This window comes from Spermophilus citellus, assembly GCF_964194105.1.
Source record: "Spermophilus citellus genome assembly, chromosome: 14".
In the NCBI taxonomy this organism is placed as follows: Eukaryota; Metazoa; Chordata; class Mammalia; order Rodentia; family Sciuridae; genus Spermophilus; species Spermophilus citellus.
The window spans coordinates 89,111,477-89,135,038 of NC_138194.1; the positions used below are offsets into that span (position 1 = coordinate 89,111,477).

The following is a 23,562-nucleotide window of genomic DNA, read 5'->3' on the forward strand; positions in this document are numbered from 1 at the left end:
GCCACCAGAAAAGACCATTTCCAATGGGGCACCTACATGCACCCCCCACAGATCTCCTTTAATCCATGCAAATTTTCAACCTATAAGGAGATGTAAAATGATAGCATTCTTTTTAAAGAAAATAGTGTCAAGCACCAATCAAATGATTTATGAAAATAAAAAAAGCAAATGTAGTAAGAATGTTCTATTGTTGAGTCTTATGTTACGCGTGAAAAATCTCTGATGTCATTGGATGGCTTTCCTCATTTCACACATGAGAGATAATAATCCAGCCATGTTACATTGGCCACTATGAGGAGGTATCCAGCACCTCATTAGGGGGTTCTTCTTCCTGTAAGCCACCTAAGACATTAAAGTCTAGAATAGTTAGTGATAAACAAAAGACAAAGTCAGAAAGATATATTTTCAAAAGGTGGAGGCCCTGATAGGTCCAGTCCACACAGGAGCTGGGGCTAGACAATTAGAAAATGGCTCCTGTGGTTTATTTGAGGGATACAGGAAAGGCAGGGATAAGGTTTCAGGGGTGCAGTCTTGCTTCCTGATGTCTTGTAGTCAGCAGGTTGATGGGCATGTTGTCAGTTCATACCCATCTCAGAGGGGCTGTATGGCTGCAGCAGGTCATCCCATCTCCAATGGAAGAAAGAGCTTAATAGGTCTCACAATGTGTCTGAGCAGTCTTAGCCAGAGGAAATGTCCACTGGAAGTCCCCAGACACCAGATTCTCCTATTCATTAGGCTGCGATGCGTGTCAAGTAGTCCACACACAGCCCACAGATGGCTCCCAACAGGCCACTACAAGGCCATATTGCCATCTCTTTAATCTCTGCACTTCTTGACCTAGACATTATTTCTTGTAACTGACCCCTGGGTTCCTGACCACTGTTAGGATAACAAGGATTCCTGAATCCCCCTGACAGCTCTCTTCCCTGAACATCAGATCCAAACACCTCCACTTGGGCATCTCACAGATCATTTACCAGGCTCAATATTTTCACAGATAACTTTTCTCCTTGTCCTATCTTTCCTATTTTATGGATTCGTTCTCTGAGTCCTCCAACCCACCACTGGAAGGTTGTCAGTTGCTCTTTTTTTTTCCCCTTCATGCCCACATTCAATCAGGGATGAAGTCTGATCTTCTAGTTCTTCCTATCTAATGCTATTTCTTTAATTCTGGCCATGAGCATCTTTGGCCTGAATTAACTTAAAAATCTCCTGCCTGGCTTGGATTTTCTTCAAGATACTCACTGAACTCGCTGAACCAATATTCCCCTGATTCACATCCCCCATTGACTCCCTGTGCTTTTAGAATTAATTCCAGGGGTTGGAGCTTATGGCTTTAATCCCCATCTACTCTCCAGCATCATCTGGAGTCACCACCAACCCCCCACCCCACCCCACTCCACTTCCTCCAGCTGTGCAATCCTCAACTTGTCCTGCTGATTGCTGCTTCTGGGTCTTTGGACATGCTTCTCTGGCAGCAGGCTCCTCCTCAGCTGCCAGCTCCTTGCACCCTTCAAGAGTAAGCCCAGCCTCCTTCCCCTGGACCCCAGGCCTGGTATGGACTTCCGTACACCTTCAGCAAGCACAAATCACACTGGCTTAAGATGTCTGTACTCCCCTGTCTTCCCTCTGAGACAGTGAGCATTTTGAAGGCAGGCATTGTGCCATCACCTGTTTATCTGCTCGGCTCTGTGCCTGGCACAGAGGTGGATACATATTTTTGGATGAATCAAGGAGTTACTGGCTTGGCACAGGGTACTCTAGGATTAGAGAAGGGGTAGGTGACTAAGCCTGCTGGGGAGGAGGCAGAGTTGGGATAGGTCATAGAAAAGGTGATACTCTGAAAGATGAGAAAGGCATAGAGGTGGAAGGACTGTTGGTCAAAGTAGGTGGAGGAAGTTAAAGCAGTTAACTTAGCTGTTGTTCCTCTTATTTTTGAGCATTCTCTACATTTTCTAAACCCTCCCTCCCATGGAACACATCTCCTCTCCCTGGATCCCTTTCTTTGGAGTCTCCTTGGCTCCTTGGCATCCATACATGGTTGTTTTTTCTTTTTGGATGAAAGAATCCCAAACTTTCCTGTCCTTGAACTCCATTCTCAAAGCTGAGACATCAGTGAATCCTACAACTGGATCTGCAGCTTAGAGAGACTTCCTGAGGCTACTCAGAGGGACTCTGCCTCCAATCACCCTCCTCACCTTGCTGGACTAGCCCCTTATTGACTATTGGTGGCATTTCAGGGTGGAGTATGGGAAGGGCTTAGGAGGAGCTGAGAGGTCTCAAGACATCCTTGGATAGAGCATATCTGAGTGCTACCAGAAGACCAAAAATAAGTCATGGTGGTGGTTTTTGGTAGAGTTGGCCTTTCTTTTTACTTCTCAGTCACTGTATTGAGGCTTTCTCCATATAGTGGCAAACCAGAGAGTCAGCAGCTGGATTGGAAGAGTCTGTCTGCACTAAACTGCTATACACATGCACACACAAGTGCACACAAACACACATGCACACTCATGTATGAACACACACAACTTATTTCAATAAAATACAACAGTATACATGTTCTGGGCTTTCTAATTTTATAAAGCAAGTGCATTTACATGGTATTTATGTGCTGGGTCAGAGGTCAGGAATGAGATTGTAGCAGAAGACATCCAAAGGTGGGCCATTATTTAATTCAGGATTCCAGACCTACCCTTGCCCTAAGTCACAAGGCTGGTCCTGAGTCAGGGCAGCCATTCAAGCTGGCAGTCTTCTCTCTCCACTGGCACGAGGTGCCCTTCCATCTGCACTGCAGCTTGCCTCAGAAGCCACAGCCTCCTGATCCGTGCCATCTCAGTATGGCCAGGAGGACCTGAGATGTAGAGTCAAAGGCCCTGAACATAATAAGCACAGAATGACCCAAACCTTGGGACCATACTGGGTGGGAATGTATTTAGTTGCAGGATTCTCAACACAGTGACTTAAAAACAGAGAAAACAAGCAGAGTGGCTTCATTTCTAACCTATTTTGCTGTTGTCATCTCCTGCTGTAACAACAACCTCAATTTCTGCCAAGAACTTATCTGGCTTCTTTTCTGAATGGACACCTGCTGGTTTATTTTCTGCAGAACGGGCCAGGGGGCCTCTGTGCTAATTTTATTGTCTACTTCAGGAGAAATTCAGGTCAGAATTCAGTTTTTTAGGCAGAGATTCATTTTAGTTTCTAAGTAATAAAAACAAAGTTTGTTTCCTCCCTATTTCTCTGTTTCCCTGCCTCACCCTCTGTAGATGTGTTGCTCCAGACACTGTCCACATTACCAGGGCCACTTGCACCTCCACACCTGTTCTGGGGGCTTACTTTGGCCTGCCTTCCACAGTCCCAGGTGTCTGAGAAAATCAGTAGGGGTCTGAGGGAAACTCAGTTGAGAAAATAGCTGTCATTAGGTGGGAACTTCTAAATTTTTGCCACGACCCTCCCACCTTACCTGCCTCTGCACCTGTCCCCTTCCTCCTTGGGAACTGAGTCTGCAAATTAATTCCTTGTTTTCTGTCCTCCATTGCACTTGGCTCACTATCCAATGTCACTCTCAAACACTCCCTATGGCTCTAAACTCTTTCCCTTTTAGCAACTTTACTATCCCTCTTGTCCCTTCTTTGCCAAGCAATTCACCTGCATTATTAGCACCAATGCCTGGCAACAGTAAGTATTGATGGGTGGACAGATGGATGGATGGTGGATGGATGGATGGACAGATGGATGGATGCCAAGCCATAAAACACTGAAGTTTCATTTGGGACACACCTTCACCCTCATTAAAAATATTAGTACCTTATACTTCTCTAGCAATTTATTATTATTATTATTATTATTAAATACACAACAACAGTGGAATGCATTACAATTCTTATTACACATATAGAGCACAATTTTTTATATCTCTGTATGTAAAGTATGTTCATACCAATCTATGCCTTTATATATATACTTTGTTTTTTTTTTTGCATTCAATTCTTAATGTACATACATACCACAATTTTTCATATCTCTGTTTGTATATAAAGTATGTTAACACCCAATCCAAGTCTTTGTACATGTACTTTGTATAATGATGTCCATCACATTCCACCATCCTTAGCAATTTTTGTTTACAAAATACATTCACATCTGTTATCTCAATCAATCCTTGCGTGTGTCTAGAATATAGACAATAAAAAATGAAGTCAACTTTCCTCTCTCAATTTATGCTTCCACAAAGAAAGTCTTGTCCAATAAATCCTGCCCTCTGCTGACCATTTCTGACCCTCACCCTGGATCTACTGGTAGCTATTAATACCTTTCAATGTAGCCATTAACTCTTCACCCTTTATTGTCCCTGGGTCTCCAGTCGTGGGCCAAGGATAGTATTACCAATGTGATAGTTCTGTCCCCACTCTTACCGCATCCCACCAGCACATATAAAACATGAACATGGGGCTGGCACTGCCTGGAATACTGATTGCCAACTGATTTTCAAACCCCTTGTGCTTTCGCAGGAATTACAACTATTTGCCATTTGAGGCCAAGAAGCCTTGTGTCTCCTTTATCAGTTCTTGGGGAGATCAGACCTTTAGGCTGCACTGGTCCAACATGCTGGAGAAAATGGCAGATCTCCTGGTAAGTGACTTCGGTAGGTGTTGGATTTGTACATAAAGAAATTGGGGGCAAGAGGGATTTTTAAAAATCCTCCAGTAGAGGGTCTTAGTCTCAGTCCAGATACTGCATTTTGGGTGCATGTGGCTCCTACCATGTGAATCCAGAGAAATGAGAAGACATTTTTCAAAATCCCTATACTTCAAATCAAACTGTCTGAATTCATGTCCCTTCTCTGCTTCTTACTGTTACTGGACTGAACAATAGGTTGGTTCTTTAATCTCCAAAGGGCAGAGCTTAAAAACATTGTCACAAAATTGATAGGTTCTGGCTTCAACTAACCCTTGTCCCCACTCCTACACTTTCCCTCCCACCCCACACCTCCATGGGCAGTGCCTCCACACACCTTACCAGATGGCCCTTGTCTTATCTCTTCTTTTCCATTAAAAACTATACTAAGGAAAGAACAAACGTCTCCTTCCCATTTGCTTTATAATCTTAATTGTATATAAAAAGTGTTGGCTCTGGCCATGGGATTGTAGAGCTAGACCCAGAATGTGGTCAGAGAGGCCTGGGGTCATGCTGTGACATCATATAGATGTGCAGACTCTCTTCGGAAGGCTGGTCTTGCTTTTCCCTCAGAGAGAATAGCTTATCTCTAAGAGTCCTGACAAAACAAATCAGAAGTTTTCCAGGAAGCCATAGTAACCCTTAATACCCATTCCTAATTTTATTATTAGTGTCAGGATCCCTTCAGTCATCCCTTCCTGGCTAACAGGATTAAAGTTCACACTTTAATAGGTGGGAACTATTATTATCCTGTTTCATAGATAAGCAAACTGGGTATGAAAGGGTTGATTCACTTGTCAGCAGTAAGCCTGCCTTTGAACTCAGTAGTCTGACCCCAGAGCCCACATCCTTAACCACTCCACGAGATTACCTGTTCTTATAGTGAAGGTGGAGAGAGAAGAACACATGTCCCATGCACCAGACTTTGGCATATGACAGAGAATACAGTTTTTGTATATTCTAGCAAAGTAGTGGCAGCACATAATTGCCCTTGGGTGCCATTTATCTCCAAGCTACTGAATGGAATCCTGGAATTTAGGCCAAAAGGAAACATGCAATTACTAAGAATACAAATATACAGCCATTTCCACGTGTGTAGTCTACCCAACCCCCGGCTGAAATCTCATAACCACTTGTATGCATAGCTCTTTATTTTCAGAGATTTTTCAATAAGATTCTACAACTATTTGAGAAATTGATTGGAACATGCTTTTGGAGTTTTGGATATTGTATCTAATTCCTTCTGTGTTGTTAGCTATTTCTCATGACATGAGATTTCCCCCATAGTGGACTCTGAGGGAGTGGTACATGGTTAGGGAATGGATCTGGGGTAGAAGCAATGACTTGGAGTAATGGGAAGCCTTGCTTCCAGACCAGTTCTCTTAAGAAAAACAAGGTTCAAAGTCAGAATGCAGCAGCATTTCCAGTTCAAGCACAAGAGAAAGGAAGCATTCTTCCTCCATTTCCAAAAGGAACAAAGAAGAGCTGAATGGCATGTTTAGGTTGTTTCCATCAATCTCCCCACTACAAGTCTCACCCCTCCATCCCTGCCGTTTGTTTGCAGGAAGAGAGTATAGAGGAAGTGAGAGAGCTGATCAAGATTTCAGAGGAGGCTCCTGAAGAGAAAATGAAGATGGTGCTCAGTGATTTCATCAATCAAAGCAGGTAGCTGGCACAGGGGAGCTGAGCATGCACGGGATTGGCTTTTGATGACCTTGAAAAAAATAGTCCATTTCACATGTGTCCGATGGACACTCAGAGTATTATATCTGTCTTCATTTTGTTCAGTAATTTAGCTGGAACCTGTGGACCAAAGTATGCTTCCTGACACTTAAATAACTAAGCCATAAACCAACGGGGAGAGATAAAAAGAAAGACAGAACTGCTGCAGAGAATCTTTATGGAACAAGAAAAATGTTCACAGTGTTAAGCCCAGTGTGGTGTTTTGCCATTTGGTAGATACTCAGCAAACAATTTAGACAACTAAGTGGATAAATTATATCAAATATGGCAATTAAATATTTCATAGGGCACATTAATGTTTGCTAATTAATGACTCCTATTCCATGGTAGACAATATAATAAAAAATAAAATAGAGGGTATATCATTACCTATGACTGAGTAGCAAATTACCCCAAAATTCAGTGACTTAACACAAAATTTACGATTGCATCTATGATTGTGTGTGCCAGGAATCTAAGGGTGGCTCAAATGGGTCCTCTGGCTCAGGACCACCCCTGGGTACAAAATCAAAGCATTGTCTGGGGATGAAGTCACCTGTAGGTTCAACTAGGAAAGATCCACTTCCAAGATGACTCCCATGATGGTTGACAGATTTAGTTCTTTGTGGGCTGCCAGGTGGAGAATGTCTGTTCCCTGTTAATTTGGTTGAGACCCCTCCATTCCTTGCTGTGCTGGCCACTCTAAGCTGCCACTCTTAACATGGCAGCTTGATTTAGTCAGCAAGCAGGAAGAGTCAGACAGAACATACCAGTGAGATGGAAGTCACCGTCTACCATGACCTAACCTGGAAGTGCCATCTCATCTCTCTTGACGTATTCCATTAGAAGCAAGTCACTAGGTGCAGCCTATGTTCAGAAGGAGGGGACTGCAGAGTGGCATGAATTTTAGGAGGTGGGACTCACTGGGGGCCATGTTAGAGGCTGCTTACTACCCCATATGGAAACAACTTGGATCAACTCTTGAAATGAATTAGGTCCAGGCTTGAGTCAAAATGAGAATTGGCCGTCATGGAATTAATAGAAAAGGAGTCTGATTGATTTGATGAAAGATAAAACCAGAAAGCAGGCAGTAGCTAACCCTGATGTTCTGTTTTTTAAGTTATGTCTTTCCTAATCTCTCAATTACCCAACTGTTTTCACTTTATAAAAAAAGAAAGCAAAGAAATAAATAAGCATTTTTCCTATTTTTATTGTATCAGCAGTATATATTAGTGTCACGCAGGCTGTGAGCTAAGGGAAAGGTCCCCTTTGATCATCTTTATAAAGCGTTTGTGAACAAATTAATAGCTTAAGAACGTTTTTATCTTAGGAGATTATTTTAGGATGATAATTAATTTTTCCCCTTTCTCTTCAAATTTCCAATTAACTGAAAACATATTTGTGAGGGTTGGAGATCAAAATGTTAATTTTAAATTTATTAAGCCTGGATTTGAGAAAGTGGCTTGGACTTGAGGACAAGTTTGGCTTCCTGTCCCTCCCCACCTTTTTATGGCTGAGCAGTGGGACTTCACGGTCTCCTTGCAACAAGGCCAAGCCACTTGCCACCTAGGGGTAACAAGGCTGCCCACAGCCAGAGACAGGTTGGTCTGAAAGATGGATGGAAGCATGTGCCTTATCACTTTCCCCAATTTTTTTTGTTTGTTTTTTGGGTACCAGGGATTGAACTCAGGGGCACTCGGACACTGAGCCACATCCCCAGCCCGATTTTATATTTTATTTAGAGACAGAGTCTTACTGAGTTGCTTAGCGCCTCACCATTGCTGAGGCTGGCTTTGAATTCTCAATCCTCCTGCCTCAGCCTCCACAGCTGCTGGGATTACAAGCATGCGCCACTGTGCCTGGCTTTCCCAATTTTGATGAAGAAATACATTCTTTCTTTCCCTGTGGGGAAGGAGAACTTCAGCATCCACCATGTCTGCTTCATCTTGGAGAGTGGAATGCAAGTCTTTGAGCCTCTGGAAAAAGCAGGAAAGGGTCGACAAACTCCCGCTTCAAAATATAATCATTATTATTTTTTAAAAAATAAGAAAAAGTGCAACTTAAGTAATATACCCAAAGTGGATTTCCGGCAAGGCCTCCAACTGCCACTGGGCAGAGCTCTGGTTTGGGGCTCTTATTGGGGGGCATGGCATCCAAGACTCCCCTTATAAGTGGCTCTTGTTTTCATCGAGGAAGGACTATATGTTCATTGTTTCAAAAAATCATAAAGTAGATGTTTTCTTTTCAATTCTTACTCCAATTCCGCTCTTCAGAGAGAAGAGATTGATTTGTCCTCCTGGACTTTTTTTTCTGAATTTGCAAACACATACTCATTTTCTGCATAAACACACACTTATAAAAACACTCTATTTCTTCCCAAATGACATCACACATTGTGCTCAGCAGGTTGTGTTTTCAATCAGTGATAAATCACACACATCTTTCTACAGGAGCCTGTAAGAGGTGTTTTCAATATTCAGTGATGGATGTGTCCAAACACACTAAACGAGTTCCTAATGATATTTAACCTGTCTCCATTTATTGTGGTGCCATTGTATAAACATACTTTTGCAAGACCGTTCAGTTATTTTTAAAGGATAAGATTTCTAGTATAATTTTTGAGTCATATAATGTACATTTAAATGTTGGTAGATGCTGTTAAATAGTCTCTAAAACATTAAGGCATTTTACCACTCTTTTACAACAGCACACACTCTCCTCTCTATCCCACACTTTTACAAACCTTGAATACTATTCATTCTGAATGTTATTCAAAATTGTGTTGTTTTTAGTTTGCATTTAAGTTATCATGAAGGAGGACAAAATCTTACTTCCTAAAGTTTTTTTCTATTGTCATTTCTTCTTGAATTGTACACACAGTCTTTAGTAATATACTACTGAACACATTTTTAAATTTATTTCCAAAAAATCTTACTACTCAGTAAGGTGGCGATATGTCTCAGCATTAAGTCTGAAATATTTGTTTTGCATATAGTTCTTCAGGAATTTTTTGCTGTGTTTTAAATTTGCAAGATGAAGGAAAACTGCATTATTTTGTGAGGCTTTTTTTTTTGGCTATGAATTTTGATAACAATCACAATGGATATTTGATGAAAGAAAGTGGAAAAACATTCATTCCCACAAACCAATGTGGGGTCAGGGCATCATTTCTAATTCCCTTGGGTCTCTTAGAAAAGTTTATGAATCCCTGCTAATCCTAAATGAAAAATCTTGGTTCTGGGTCTCCATCAGCTTTCCACTGAATTGTAGAAAGCACATTTGCCTATCTCTGGAATTATAAACGGATTTTCACTAAGCGGCCTTCAAAATTGTGATTCTTCTCTTGCAGCGCCTTTATCTCTGAAGCAGAAAAAAAGCCCAAGATGTTGAACCAAACCACTTTAGATAAGAAACGACTGACGCTCTGTTGGCAGGAGCTGGTATGTGAAAAGCTATTTATACTTTTAACAGAGTTAAAACATGTGCTTTAAAAATAAACCTCATGGATGAAGCACAGGTCAAAGGCCAGATGAGGATAAGGGTTAAAGGTCGCACGTTTGTGGGGTGTAGAGGCATGAGCGAGAAGGGAGAATATGTTGCATTGGAAATGTGGGTTGAAGATTGACCAGGATGAGCGAGAGGCCCTCCACTCTACTCCTGTTCTGACCAAGTCCCCCTTCTGCATTTTCTTGACACTTGTATTTTCTTAAAGGCTATCGACTCTTTCTCGAGGCTGTCTGCCTTACAAATCAAGAGACCCCCCAAAAAAACAACCTTTTCTCCCCTTCCTTGAGTTCCTTCCTCCCGTTAGGAGTTATGTTAAAATTGTCAGCACATCTTGAGAACAGACCATCATTGCTACCCCTCCGTGCCCTGGAGACCTGCGCTCTGCTCATTGATGTTTCTAGGTGCCTCAGAGCTGCTTGACCCTTGCTGAGTGTTGACTGAGAAAAGCCAGAACAAGCCAGGCCCTGCTTATCTCACCTTCAAACCAGTTCCAGCCATGGCAGCAAGGGACATTTTGTGTGAGGCCATAACAGTTCTAAAAAAAAAAAATTATTCAGTGTTTAACTTCTTAAGGACATTTTAAAGACAAAAGTGGAGGCCAGAAATATTAAATGATGTTTTAAAGGTCATAGCTAATGGATAGTCAATTGAAGTCCAGAGACTAAAATGAATTGTCCTAATTCCTCCTTCGCCTTCTGTCCAGAACACTTCTCTTCTGTCCTCCAGCACAGCTGAGGGAGGCTGGATCTGTCCTCCTACAAGATCCTGCTGCCCTGGTTCTTCCTCCGCATCTCTGGCTGAGGGGCTGTCTCTGCAACACCCTGCCCAGCATGTGCTCTGTCGAGCTCTGTCTTCTCACCATCCCACAGTTCTTGGCCTGAACAATCCCTACTTTCAACCTCATCTGTAAAGTGGCCCTGGTGTCCCTCCTCATCTCCAGATCATTGCCTGCAGCCTCCTGGTTGAAGTCCTGGGTACTTGGCTCATGGCACCTAGGACTCAACATGTCCTACTGAGCCCAAGGCCTTGTCTGAGTGTGCTTTTCCTCCTATATGAGCACCACCAGCTACAGCTCTTGGTCTAACAAGAAGCCTAAATGTCAATTCTGACTCTTTATCTTTCACCTTAGACAGTTTGACTATTGATTTAACAGTTTGAGATAACCAGATCCTATTGATTCTGCCCCTGGGACTTACTCCACTTTCTGACCTAAGCATATTGCAGTAGTCTTCCTCCAATCCATCTTCTATACCACAACCAGAAAGATCTTTCTAAAACAAATCTGAGATCACTAGTGCTTAAAGAAATCCCTGGAGTCTCTCAATCCTTCATAGGCTGAAGTCCAAATTCCTTTTCCCTGGGACGCGGGGCTGTTTACCATAGCATCCCACTCTTATCCTCCATCATTCCTTTCCCTTACATCTGTACCCCAATACTTTAAGGCTCTTGCTGATTATTTATCTCCACATGTGGTTGTTCTCCCTCCCTGGGCTGTCCTTTGTCTTCGTAGACACCTGACGAATTCATTTCACCTTTAAAGACAGCTTAAATGTCACATCTTCCATGAAGCCTGGCTTTGCCCCTATCTAGTACTCTGATAATCATTTGCATGTTTTGCTTTCACTTCATCAAGTTGTGAACATCTCAGGGGAAGGAAGCAGCATGTCCCACCCCTGTCCCAGGCTTTGACTCCTAGCCTAGTCCTGGTTTATAGCAGGACTTCAGCCAATATGAACAGAGGATTTCTGCATGCCGGGTGCTGTGTTGGTTGCTGGGAGCACACACCCAAAATACATGGTGCTCAACCTCCAGGAATTTATAGACTGATGGTGGTTCATTCCACAACATTAACACCTGCTCATCTAGGAATATGCTGTGTGTCACTGTTATGTGACAGTGTTTCTGTCAGACAACTCAAAGTAAGGACTGGACAGAAGAGGTCCCCGTCTACACAAAATTTTCACTTTAATAAAGAAGACAGAAAGGCAGGTACACAGCCAAAGCAGAAAAATGGTCGCAGGTTATGATGATGAAAGACGCTGCTTAAAGCCACGGTGATCAGGAAAATGTGGGAGAAGGTCATACAAAGGTGACACTTAAACTGAAGCCATGTGGAGTCTGGGGAACATCTGGGCAGAGGAAGCACCAAGGACTCGGGCCTTAGGATGGAGCAGGCTGGGCCTGCTAGGGACCCCTTGCCCTAGAAGGCATCGTTAAGTGTTTGGCTTTTGTTTTTGCTTTCCTTTCCTCTAAACTCATAAATGTGGGCTGAAAAAAATGACCCTAACAGTTTCACCCAAATTTCTGAAAATTTCAGTGTAGCAATTAGGGAAATGCAAATCAAAACTACACTCAGATTTCCTGTCACTATGGTCAGAATGGCAGTGATCAGGAACACGAATAGTAACAAATGCTGGTGAGGATGTGGGGAAAAGGTACGCTCTTACATTGTTGGTGGGACTGCAAATGAGTACAATCACTCTGTAAAGCAATGTGGAGATTCCTCAGAAACTTAGGAATAGAACCACCGTATGACCCAGCCATTTCATTCCTCGGTGTTTATCCAAAAGATCTAATATCAGCAGCCTACAGCAATACAGCCAGTTCAATGTTTATAGCAGCACAATTCACAACAGTCAAAATATGGAATCAACCCAGACGCCCATCAGTAGATGAATGGATTAAGAAAATATGGTCTATATACACAATAGAGTTTTACTGAGTCACAAGGAAGAATAAAATAAGGGCATTTGCCAATAAGTGGATGGAAATGGAGAAAGTCATGCTAAGTGAAATTTTCTGAGCCAGACTCAATCAAATGTTTTCTCTCATATGTAGAAGCTAGAGCAAAATAGAGAAGGCAGTGGGGGAGGGGATCAGGTATCATAAAGATGCAGAGAAGTCAGTGGAGTAGATATAGGAGAATGAGAGGGAGGAAGGAGGGAAAGGGGAAGGTATATGTAATGAGTTTAACAAAATCATGTCATATTCATATATAAACATGTCAAAGAGAATTTCACTTCTATGTGTATGTAAAAGAAAGGAAGTTTAATACAGTAGCCGAGGAAGAATAGGGGGAGGGAGGAGGAGAGGAAAAGTGGGGTGGATGGGCCTTGAAACCAAATTCCCTGCATATGTGATTTTGTCAAAATGAACCCAGTTACTGTGTATAAATATGATGTTCTGATAAAAATTTAAAAATAAAATTTACATAAATAAACAAAGATGTTCCAGCCACTCTAAGGCGCTCTAGGTGGCATTCCTCAGGGGCTGTCCCCTTGGGCTGGGAGCCTTGTCAGACCTCCAGGACCAGGAGCTGAGCACAGTGGCTAAGGACAGGCACTTTGGCCTTGGTTGGACATCAACTCTAGCTGTATTACTCTGCTCTCTCAGTCTTTTTTTTTTTTTTTTTTGCACATATATTATTTATTTAAAACGTAAGATTAAAGCTACTTGATTGTTTAAACACTATCATTTTTTTTTCTTTTTTTTTTTTTATTGGTTGTTCACAACATTACAAAGCTCTTGACATAACCCACTTCATACATTGGACTGAAGTGGGTTATGAACCCCCAATTTTACCCCAAATGCAGCTTGCAGAGTCACATCGGTTACACCTCCACATTTTTACATAATGTCCTATTGGTAATTGTTGTATTCTGCTACCTTTCCTATCCCCTACTATCCCCCCTCCCCTCCCCTCCCAGCTTCTCTCTCTACCCCATCTACTGTAATTCATTTCTCTCCTTGTTTATTTTCCCATTCCCTCACAACCTCTTGTATGTAATTTTGTATAGCAATGAGGGTCTCCCTTCATTTCCATGCAATTTCCCTTTTCTCACCCTTTCCCTCCCATCTCATGTCTCTGTTTAATGTTAATCTTTTCTTCCTACTCTTCCTCCCTGCTCTGTTCATAGTTGCTCTCATTATATCAAAGACGACATTTGGTATTTGTTTTTTAGGGATTGGCTAGCTTCACTAAGCATAATCTGCTCTAGTGCCATCCATTTCCCTGAAAATTCTATGATTTTGTCATTTTTTATTGCTGCATAGTACTCCATTGTGTATAGATGCCACATTTTTTTTATCCATTCATCTACTGAGGGGCATCTGGGTTGGTTCCACAGTCTAGCAATTGTGAATTGTGCTGCTATGAACATCGATGTGGCAGTATCCCTGTAGCATGCTCTTTTAAGGTCTTCAGGGAATAGTCCAAGAAGGGCAATAGCAGGGTCAAATGGTGGTTCCATTCCCATCTTTCCCAGGAATCTCCAAACTGCTTTCCAAATTGGCCGCACCAATTTGCAGTCCCACCAGCAATGTACAAGTGTACCCTTTTCTCCACAGCCTCTCCAGCACTTATTGTTGTTTGACTTCATAGTGGCTGCCAATCTTACTGGAGTGAAATGGTATCTTAGGGTGGTTTTGATTTGCATTTCTCTGACTGCTAGAGATGGTGAGCATTTTTTCATGTACTTATTGATTGATTGTATATCCTCCTCTGAGAAGTGTCTGTTCAGGTCCTTGGCCCATTTGTTGATTGGGTTATTTGTTGTCTTATTGTCTAATTTTTTGAGTTCTTTGTATACTCTGGATATTAGGGCTCTGTCTGAAGTGTGAGGAGTAAAGATTTGTTCCCAGGATGTAGGCTCCCTGTTTACCTCTCTTATTGTTTCTCTTGCTGAGAAAAAACTTTTAAGTTTAATTAAGTCCCATTTGTTGATTCTTGTTGTTAACTCTTGTGCTATGGGTGTCCTATTAAGGAATTTGGAGCCCGACCCCACAATTTGTAGATCGGATCCAACTTTGTCTTCTATCAGATGCAGAGTCTCTGGTTTGATATCAAGTTCCTTGATCCATTTTGAGTTAACTTTTGTGCATGGCGAGAGAAAGGGGTTCAGTTTCATTTTGTTGCATATGGATTTCCAGTTTTCCCAACACCATTTGTTGAAGATGCTATCCTTCCTCCATTGCATGCTTTTAGCCCCTTTATCAAATATAAGATAGTTGTAACTTTGTGGATCAGTCTCTGTGTCCTCTATTCTAAACCATTGGTCCACCCGCCTGTTTTGGTACCAGTACCATGCTGTTTTTGTCACTATTGCTTTGTAATATAGTTTGAAATCTGGTATCGCTATACCGCCTGATTCACACTTCCTGTTTAGAATTGCTTTTGCTATTCTGGGTCTTTTATTTTTCCATATGAATTTCATGATTGCTTTGTCAATTTCTACAAGATATGCCGTTGGGATTTTGATTGGCATTGCATTAAACCTATAGAGAACTTTTGGTAATATCGCCATTTTGATGATGTTAGTTCTGCCTATCCATGAACAGGGTATGTTTTTCCATCTTCTAAGATCTTCATCAACTTCTCTCTTTAGGGTTCTGTAGTTTTCATTATATAAATCTTTCACCTCTTTTGTTAGGTTAATTCCCAAGTATTTTATTTTTTTTGAGGATATCTTGAATGGAGTGTTTTTCCTCATTTCCGTTTCCGAAGATTTGTCGCTGATATACAGAAATGCCTTTGATTTATGCGTGTTGATTTTATATCCTGACACTTTGCTGAATTCATTTATTAGTTCCAGTAGTTTCTTTGTAGACTCTTTTGGGTCTTCTAGGTATAGAATCATGTCATCTGCAAATAGTGATAATTTAAGTTCTTCTTTTCTAATTTTTATGCCTTTAATTTCTTTCGTCTGTCTAATTGCTCTGGCCAGTGTTTCGAGAACTATATTGAATAGAAGTGGAGATAGAGGGCATCCCTGTCTTGTTCCGGATTTTAGAGGGAATGCCTTCAACTTTTGTCCATTCAGAATGATGCTGGCCTGAGGCTTAGCATAGATAGCTTTTACAATGTCAAGGTAGGTTCCTGTTATCCCTAATTTTTCTAATGTTTTGAACATAAAGGGATGCTGTACTTTGTCAAATGCTTTCTCTGCATCTATCGAGATGATCATATGGTTCTTATCTTTAAGTCTATTGATGTGGTGAATAACATTTATTGATTTCCGTATATTGAACCATCCTTGCATCCCAGGGATGAATCCTACTTGGTCATGGTGCACAATTTTTTTGATGTGTTTTTGTATTCGATTCGCCAGAATTTTATTGAGGATTTTTGCATCTAGGTTCATTAGAGATATTGGTCTGTAGTTTTCTTTCTTTGAGGTGTCTTTGTCTGGTTTCGGAATCAGGGTGATGTTGGCCTCATAGAATGAGTTTGGAAGAGCTCCCTCTTTTTCTATTTCCTGAAATAACTTGAAAAGTATTGGTTTTAATTCTTCTTTAAAGGTTTTGTAAAACTCCGCTGTATATCCATCCGGTCCTGGGCTTTTCTTGGTTGGTAGTCTTTTGATGGCTTCTTCAATTTCATCCATTGATACTGGTCTGTTCAAATTGTGTGTATCCTCCTGACTCAGTCTGGGCAAATCATATGACTTAAGAAATTTATCGATGTCTTCACTATCTTCTATTTTGTTGGAATATAGGTTTTCAAAATAATTTCTAATTGTCTTCTGTATTTCTGTAGGATCTGTTGTAATATTGCCTTTTTCATCCCGTATGTTAGTAATTTGAGTTCTCTCTCTTCTTCTCTTCGTTAGCATGGCTAAAGGTCTGTCGATCTTATTTATTTTTTCGAAGAACCAACTTTTAGTTTTGTTAATTTTTTCAATAGTTTCTTTTGTTTCAATTTCATTGATTTCCGCTCTAATTTTAATTATTTCTAGCCTTCTGCTACATTTGCTGTTGTTTTGCTCTTCCTTTTCTAGGGCTTTGAGGTGAAGTGTGAGCTCATTTATTTGTTGGTTTTTTCTTTTTTTGAGGAATGACCACCAGGCGATGAATTTTCCTCTTAAAACTGCTCTCTCAGTCTTGAGAGGAGTAATGGAGGATCAACACGGTGGCATGAATATGGCTGGCATGGAGAAAGAACTCAGGAAAAGTACCTGCCATGATTGTAGTTATTGAGTATTTTAGAAAGCCTAGATTCAGGCCCCAGCTCCCAGAGCTATGTTCCCTTAACAGTCTTCTGTCCTTTGTGGGTCTCAGCTAAGGAAGGACCCCCTTTGTGGGTCCGTCTAAGGAAGGAGAGCTGTGTTCACTGTCTCTGTGTCCCCTTAAAGTGACTTTCAAATAATGAGCAGTGGCCGGCCCCAAGTCAGCTGGGGCTCAGTGTGGAGCTAGAAGCACACTGAGGGCTCTCCAGCATCAGAACAGCGCTCGTTGCCCAGATTTCCAGAAAGATCTACACTGACTCTTGTTCTGTTTTAGGAGGCAATGGCCACGGAGGCCAAGGGCATCCTGGAGCAGCGCAAGAAGAGGTTCTCTCTTGATGAAATGATCCACGAAGCCCAAAACTTTGTGGAAAAAATCCGCTTTCTGGTTGACGAGGTAAGCGCCTCTCCAGGCAAACCTCATCTGCAAGGCTTGAATAGATGTCTTCCTCACGAGGGCTGGGTGTTGGGAAAGGGGAAAGCCCTGTTGAGTGGACGTGCGCAGGCACTATTAGTTTAGTGATGAGAAAAGAGATTTTTAAATTAACCCAGACACGTATGCTTTATTGAGTTTTCTACAAATCCTGAGTGTTCAGCATATTAAAAGAATGCTACCAAACAGACTCAAGAAATTTCGAATCAAGCCCTTTGATGGTGGGAACTTTGATTGGTTTTCAACTGTAAGAGGATTTAAACTCAGATCTAGTAAAGATCCACAGTATCTCTTTCTCTGTCTCTCTTTTTGATGATACTGAGGATTGAATCAAGGAGAGCTTTATCACTGAGCTGCATCCCGAGCTCTTCTTATCTTTTTATTCTGAGACAGGATTTCACTAAGTTGCTTAGGGCCCTGCTAAATTGCTGAGGCTGACCTTGAACTTGAAATCCTCCTGTCTCAGCCTCCTGAGTTCCAGGGATTACAGGTGTGCATCACCATACCTGACCAGCATCCCATTTCAAAGTCAGTTGTAAATGGTATCCTGGTGATTTCTAGAATGATCTTTAAAAAGTAATCATATTTGCTTCTGTCAGATACTTCTTTCTTGAAGACTGAAAATGTATAGAAACTTTTGGAGCCAGAGTTTATGGGGGGAGGTTTCAGAGAGAGGAAAAGATTTACTGCTCCTGTTGTTCTAGAAAGCTTTAATTCTCATCCCAAACCAATTGCTCCCTGGAGGCATATGAAACAGTGAGCCAGGCAGTCAGCAGACATGGAATTTTAATGAGAACCCAGAATGTTCAAATCAGGCATTGAGCCTTAAGCTCTGTGACCAGGAAAACCATCCTGTCACTGTTCCCATATCAGAGAGAAGAGATGGATGCCCCCTTTGGATACCAATTATACCTGACTATCAAGGGTGAGCAAGACAGGACATCTGCTTCTATCCCAGGTGTCAAAGCCTACCTTATAACAGCATAGCTACTTTTTATTTGTGTAATTATGTTGGCTTAGAAATGAGCATTTCAGACACTTCCAACATAATGAGCCACTGGTGTGGAAGTCTGCAGTCCCTATCTGATTAGCTTCCCTTTAAAGCCTAATGTGCATTTTAGTCTAATTTAATTCTTCTGAATTAACCACTTATGTATTTGGCAATTATGTTTTAGCTATAAAGTTTCTTATAGATCTGATTTTGGCTTTATCTTTTCATTTGAATATTCTGTAAATGTTATCTGGCTCTGAGAAGGTCTAATACTAAGAAGCTAGGTCATTATTACTGCATTGGAAAAGAAATTCATGGGAAGTTGTAGAAAAATGGAGAAAGGCAGGTGGAGAAAGGCAGGCCACCAACACCAAATCGTGGGTCCAACTCACATGTCCTCAAAGCCCAGTGAGCAATTTGGCATCTGGGATTTATTTGTACTTCTAATTCATGTCCCAAGGCTTCCTCTTCTCAAGGAAGCTGCACTTGGCTTGGTTGCATAAGTACCCAGATGGCTTAGGTCACAGCATTAGTTTCATGGAAGAGGGCCTCTTTCTGGCTGGGAGAACTCTTGGAAGTACATTTGCTAAGCACCGACCTGAGGACCCCATTCCTTCTGTCGTGCAGCCACAGCACACCATCCCTGATGTCTTCATCTGGATGCTCAGCAATAACAAGAGAGTGGCATATGCCCGCGTTGCCGCCAAAGACCTGCTCTACTCCCCCGTTGGGGGGCAGATGGGCAAGCACTGCGGGAGGATCCAAACTCACTTCCTCAAAGTAAGTCTGCACTATTTTTGACCCAAAAAGGGGAAACTTCTGTTTTTTCTGGATGGCTCAGGGTTTCGTGTGTGTGTGTGTGTGTGTGTGTGTGTGTGTGTGTGTGTGTGTGACTCTTCCCCGGTGCTTTCAAAGGTATGAAGACAACTGGAACACCCTGTCCCTTGTGATTCAAATTAGGAGGAAAGGAGAGATGAGAAAGAGATTCCAGAGGCTAAAACCAGGCCCGCAGTAGACCCTACAGGGAAACAGTCCCTAAATGGGAGTCCACGATGTGTTCCTCACTTTTCCAGGTGTCCATAGATGCTGGGCAAACATTGATATAAATATGGCAGTGGGCAGCTGAATTATTAGCTTTGAGTGCCATCCAGCTCTGAGATGTAATGTCGCTATGCTTGTTGGACGCTGTAGATTAAGGGCCCATGTGATTGAGCATGTGACCCTGTGTGGGATCATGATTTAGAGCATGCACTTTGACATCGGGTGAATCTAGGTGGGCATTCCTGCTAGTTTGCTAGATCTAGTATAACAAAGTATCACACAGAACTACCTTAAACAACAGGAACTATCTATCACCTCTCATAAGTCTGAAGAGCAGAAGTCCCAAATCAAGATGTTGACAGGGCCATGTTCCCTGTAAAGATGTCAGGGAGAGAAGAGTTCCAGCCCCCTCTCATAGCTTCTGATTAGTTCTGTGGCTCATGCCTGAATAACACCAATATTTGAATGGCTTTCTTTTCCTGTGTGTACCTGTCTTTTCACATGGCTTTCTTTTTATAAGGACATCGGTCATATTGGATTTGGGGTCCACCCTACTCCAATACAATATCATTTTAACTTAACTACATGTGCAATGACCCTATTTCCAAATAAGTAACACCCTGAGTACTGAGGATTAGGACTTCAACATATGAATTTTGGGGGAACCTAATTCAATCTATAATAGAATTCCATGGCCAATATTTCTTGGCTATATGATCTTGGGAAAGTTGCTTAGTATTCTTTATCTGCTTAAAAATGGTTCATCCCATTTTCTACCCAGTTATGGAATGGTTGTGAGAATACAGTGAAGAAATCTGGGCAAGGAACACAGTTTTGCTCAGGCACAGTAATCATTGGATAAATGCTCAGATGATGGAACACCAGCATATCTGAGAACCTAATTATGGTGCCGTGTCCCCTTCATGACCTATCAGTTGTTTGTGGCTCCGCATGTTATTTTCTGTCACATATGTAAAATAAATTTTAAACCCACTCCCAGAAAAGTGTCAATTGAAAACAAAAATTTTCACCCAAGTCATTTACCACAAAGATCAGAGATTTTCTTTAACTTTCTCCATTCAGAGAATGTTAGGGAGACAGGAAACATTTGTCTTAAAAATAGCAAAATATTTCAAAAGGCCCCTGTGCTAAAAATACTAGAAAATGGTATAAAGTTACTCTCTCCTAAATATTTTGATGTATCCTGGCACTACTTAAAATTAGAACAAAGAACAGCTGTCAAATAAAGCCAGACAGTAGACATGACAGAGAACAGAGAACTTTTGCCTTGTGCCATTCATCCTGTGCATTTATCTTTATCAACATGTCTACAAACCTTGGCTCCTTTCTTTATCTGTATTTTCCTTTTGCCCCTGGGATTGCTTTGCGTCACAGCTTTCTAAACCTTGTAAAATTCAATTATACCTATGTGATGACACATCTTGATACGATGATTCAACAAAACTATTTTCATTCCTGTTTTGATTATCACCCTGATTTTAACTCCCTTTCACCCACTGCCTCCCTCTGTGCCCCTTTCCCTCACTGGATTAGGAAATCTGAAAAACCCAAGGGCTGCTGCAGGGAGACGGAGTCTGCCCCCACCTGCCAGTCAGTCTGGTTTCTTGTTGGGGAATTAGGAAATTAGATCCCTCAAAGTTGATTCTAGCACACTGTTTTCCTTTGAGTGGCTCCATAAAACATCCTGTGTTGAAAGACTGTTAGGAGCTGCGGTTGTGACATCGGAAACCCCTGGGGTTCTACAGTGTACCACAGTGCACCATCCACACATGGAAGCCTATAAGAAGTCCCGCAGTCGGGAAGCATCTTCAACTGTCTACCCTCATGTTTGCCAAGCTTTCTCCCCCAGAAGAGCTATCTATAAGTTTTAGGAAACTTCTGGTTCTTTGGGGCCCAGTTTGGGGACTGGGAATGAAGGAGAAACAAAGGTGTGTCATCTGGATTGGCACAGTTGAGCTCGGGTTGATCTGTAACGTATCAGGGTTTCATGGTCCCAGGCTCCATGATCTTGCCTCCCCCCTCATTTACATGTGTTCATGATGCTGCTAAAAGTGGTGGAACAGAATTTGCAGACCTCCCCCCAATCCATTATTCAAAGAAATCGGCTCTCTCTTTTTAGTCCCATTTCCACTGTGACCCTGATGACTAGAAATATGGAAGAGGAAATTCAGTGCCAAAGAAAACCCTTCTTGGGGAAGGAGCTGGATGCACTCAGAGCCCAGAGGGTGGCACTCAGTCCCCTCTTGTGCGGAGCCTCCCCCTTCTCACCCTGCCTCCAGCCTGTGCTACCTTCTGCTCCACACCTCACTTTCTTCTCTTCTTCTCTGGCCTCCAGCTTTCCCCAGGATTAAAAATAATTGTGGCTGAAAGGTCCTTTCTAGGTCTTGCCAGAGTGAAACCCCTCCATGACCAAGAACCTCTCACTCATGCATACTGATTGACCAGCTCCAGCACCATCCGCATGGCTTGCCACCTCTCTCTCCTTTCTCTGATTGTCCAAGTCTTCTGCTGTCTTCTAAGCCAGCTGGCATGCACTAGGACCCTTGCAGGAGGTGGATGGGGGAGAGAGAGGCTGAGACTTCAGCATTCCACCTAGTGCAATGTTTGTATGTCAGTGATCGGAATTGTTTATAAGCACTTTTGCATTTTTAATTATTTTTCTTTCTGTCTTTTCCTTTTTCCTCTCTTTCTGTCCTGTTCTCAAAGGGCAAGCCCTTGTAGTGATTGGTCAGGCTTCAGGGTCACTGAGGGAGGAAGGAGAGTGGGGCAGAGGCGGAAGGCAGGGACACCAGGCTAGAGGAGAACAGCAAATTAAAAATGGGATGCTGCTTCTGCAGGCACCGCCAGGAGTGCTCAGTAATGCTGCGTGGAGCCAGCTCACACGCTTAAGCCTCGGCATGGTGTCACCAGCGATGTCAATTTGCTTATTGTTTTATGTACAAGTTGCAATCTCTAAGAGTACAGCAGCAGTGGTCCTGGTGGAACACTGTGGTTCTAACTGTGAGTTCATACACAGACACTTTGTTTAGGATCAGTAGAAAGGAAAGCTGTTTTCTCTTGTGGTTCTCATTTTGCATTAAGAAGCAAAAACATTTTGGACCTGTTCCTGCATAGGGGTGGGGTAGGAGTAGCCTGGTGTGTTGTGAGCCTTACTATTCTGATATTGAGGTTGGTAGACCAGCATCAACATCAACAGGAAGAAATGCAATTGACTTCTTATCTGGATGCCCAGGCAGTTCTCATGCACTGACACCCATAGCCGTGCATGAAGATCACTAGAGCCAGGTAGGGCTGGGTTTCAGGGTTGGCTCTAATCCTGCCTTGCTCTGTGACTTTGGACAGTGTCTTAACCTCTGGATTTCTATTTATTTATCTTTAAAATATTCTTAATAGAAGTATATCTACTTCATAGAGTTATTCGGAGGCCGAATGATAAACAGTGACTTGTTAACAGTATGCAGATAACAGAACATTCTGTGTGAAGGAAGACACATTAGACCAGGGCCTAGAACAATGCAGGTGCTTGGCATGGGTCAAATATCATTAGTACTAGAAAACCAAATAAAGTATTACTCATTCAACAGATAATGACTACAGTCTTCCTGGATGCTCTTCTAGGCCCTGGGGAAGCAACAGACAAGATTCTTGAAGCAACAGACAAGATTCCTGCCTTTATGGATGGGGTCCTAATGACGTCTGCAAGTGGCAGAGTCATGGCTTTTATTAAGACAAAGAAACTTTCAGTTCTCTCTCTCTCTCTCTCTCTCTCTGCAGTGCTGGGCAAAAATCAGGGCCTTGTGCATGTGAACAATTGCTCTACCACTGAGCAAAATCCCAGTCCTCACAGTAAATATTTATTTTATTCATCTTAGCTGCTATTACTAGAGAAGTGATGAACTTAGAATTAGATCTTCTTATAATTTTAAAAACCACAGACTAGAGAGTAGTTGCCTTTATTAACTACAAAATGATCCTCTTTCTTTCTTTCTTTCTTTCTTTCTTTCTTTCTTTCTTTCTTTCTTTCTTTCTTCTTTCTTTCTTTCTTTCTTTCTTTCTTTCTTTCTTTCTTTCTTTCTTTCTTTCTTTCTTTCTTTCTTTCTTTCTTTCTTCTTTCTTCCTTTCTTTCTTTCCTGAATAAATAGCACTCTCCTTCTAAAGAATACAGCCCC

At 41.9% G+C, this 23,562-nt stretch overlaps 1 protein-coding gene across 1 annotated transcript in view; it reads left to right on the forward strand.

Moving 5' to 3' along the window:
• The window catches only part of FER1L6 (fer-1 like family member 6), a gene marked incomplete at its 5' end in the record, with an annotated part of 117,869 nt that overhangs the window by 28,372 nt on the left and 65,935 nt on the right, over window positions 1-23,562 (forward strand). Inside the window, 5 exons of the mRNA XM_081266407.1 lie at window positions 4,512-4,632; window positions 6,242-6,342; window positions 9,749-9,839; window positions 17,185-17,304; window positions 18,959-19,111. Of these exons, the coding sequence (XP_081122533.1) occupies window positions 4,512-4,632; window positions 6,242-6,342; window positions 9,749-9,839; window positions 17,185-17,304; window positions 18,959-19,111 (586 nt within the window). The remainder of the gene's footprint in view (window positions 1-4,511; window positions 4,633-6,241; window positions 6,343-9,748; window positions 9,840-17,184; window positions 17,305-18,958; window positions 19,112-23,562) is intronic.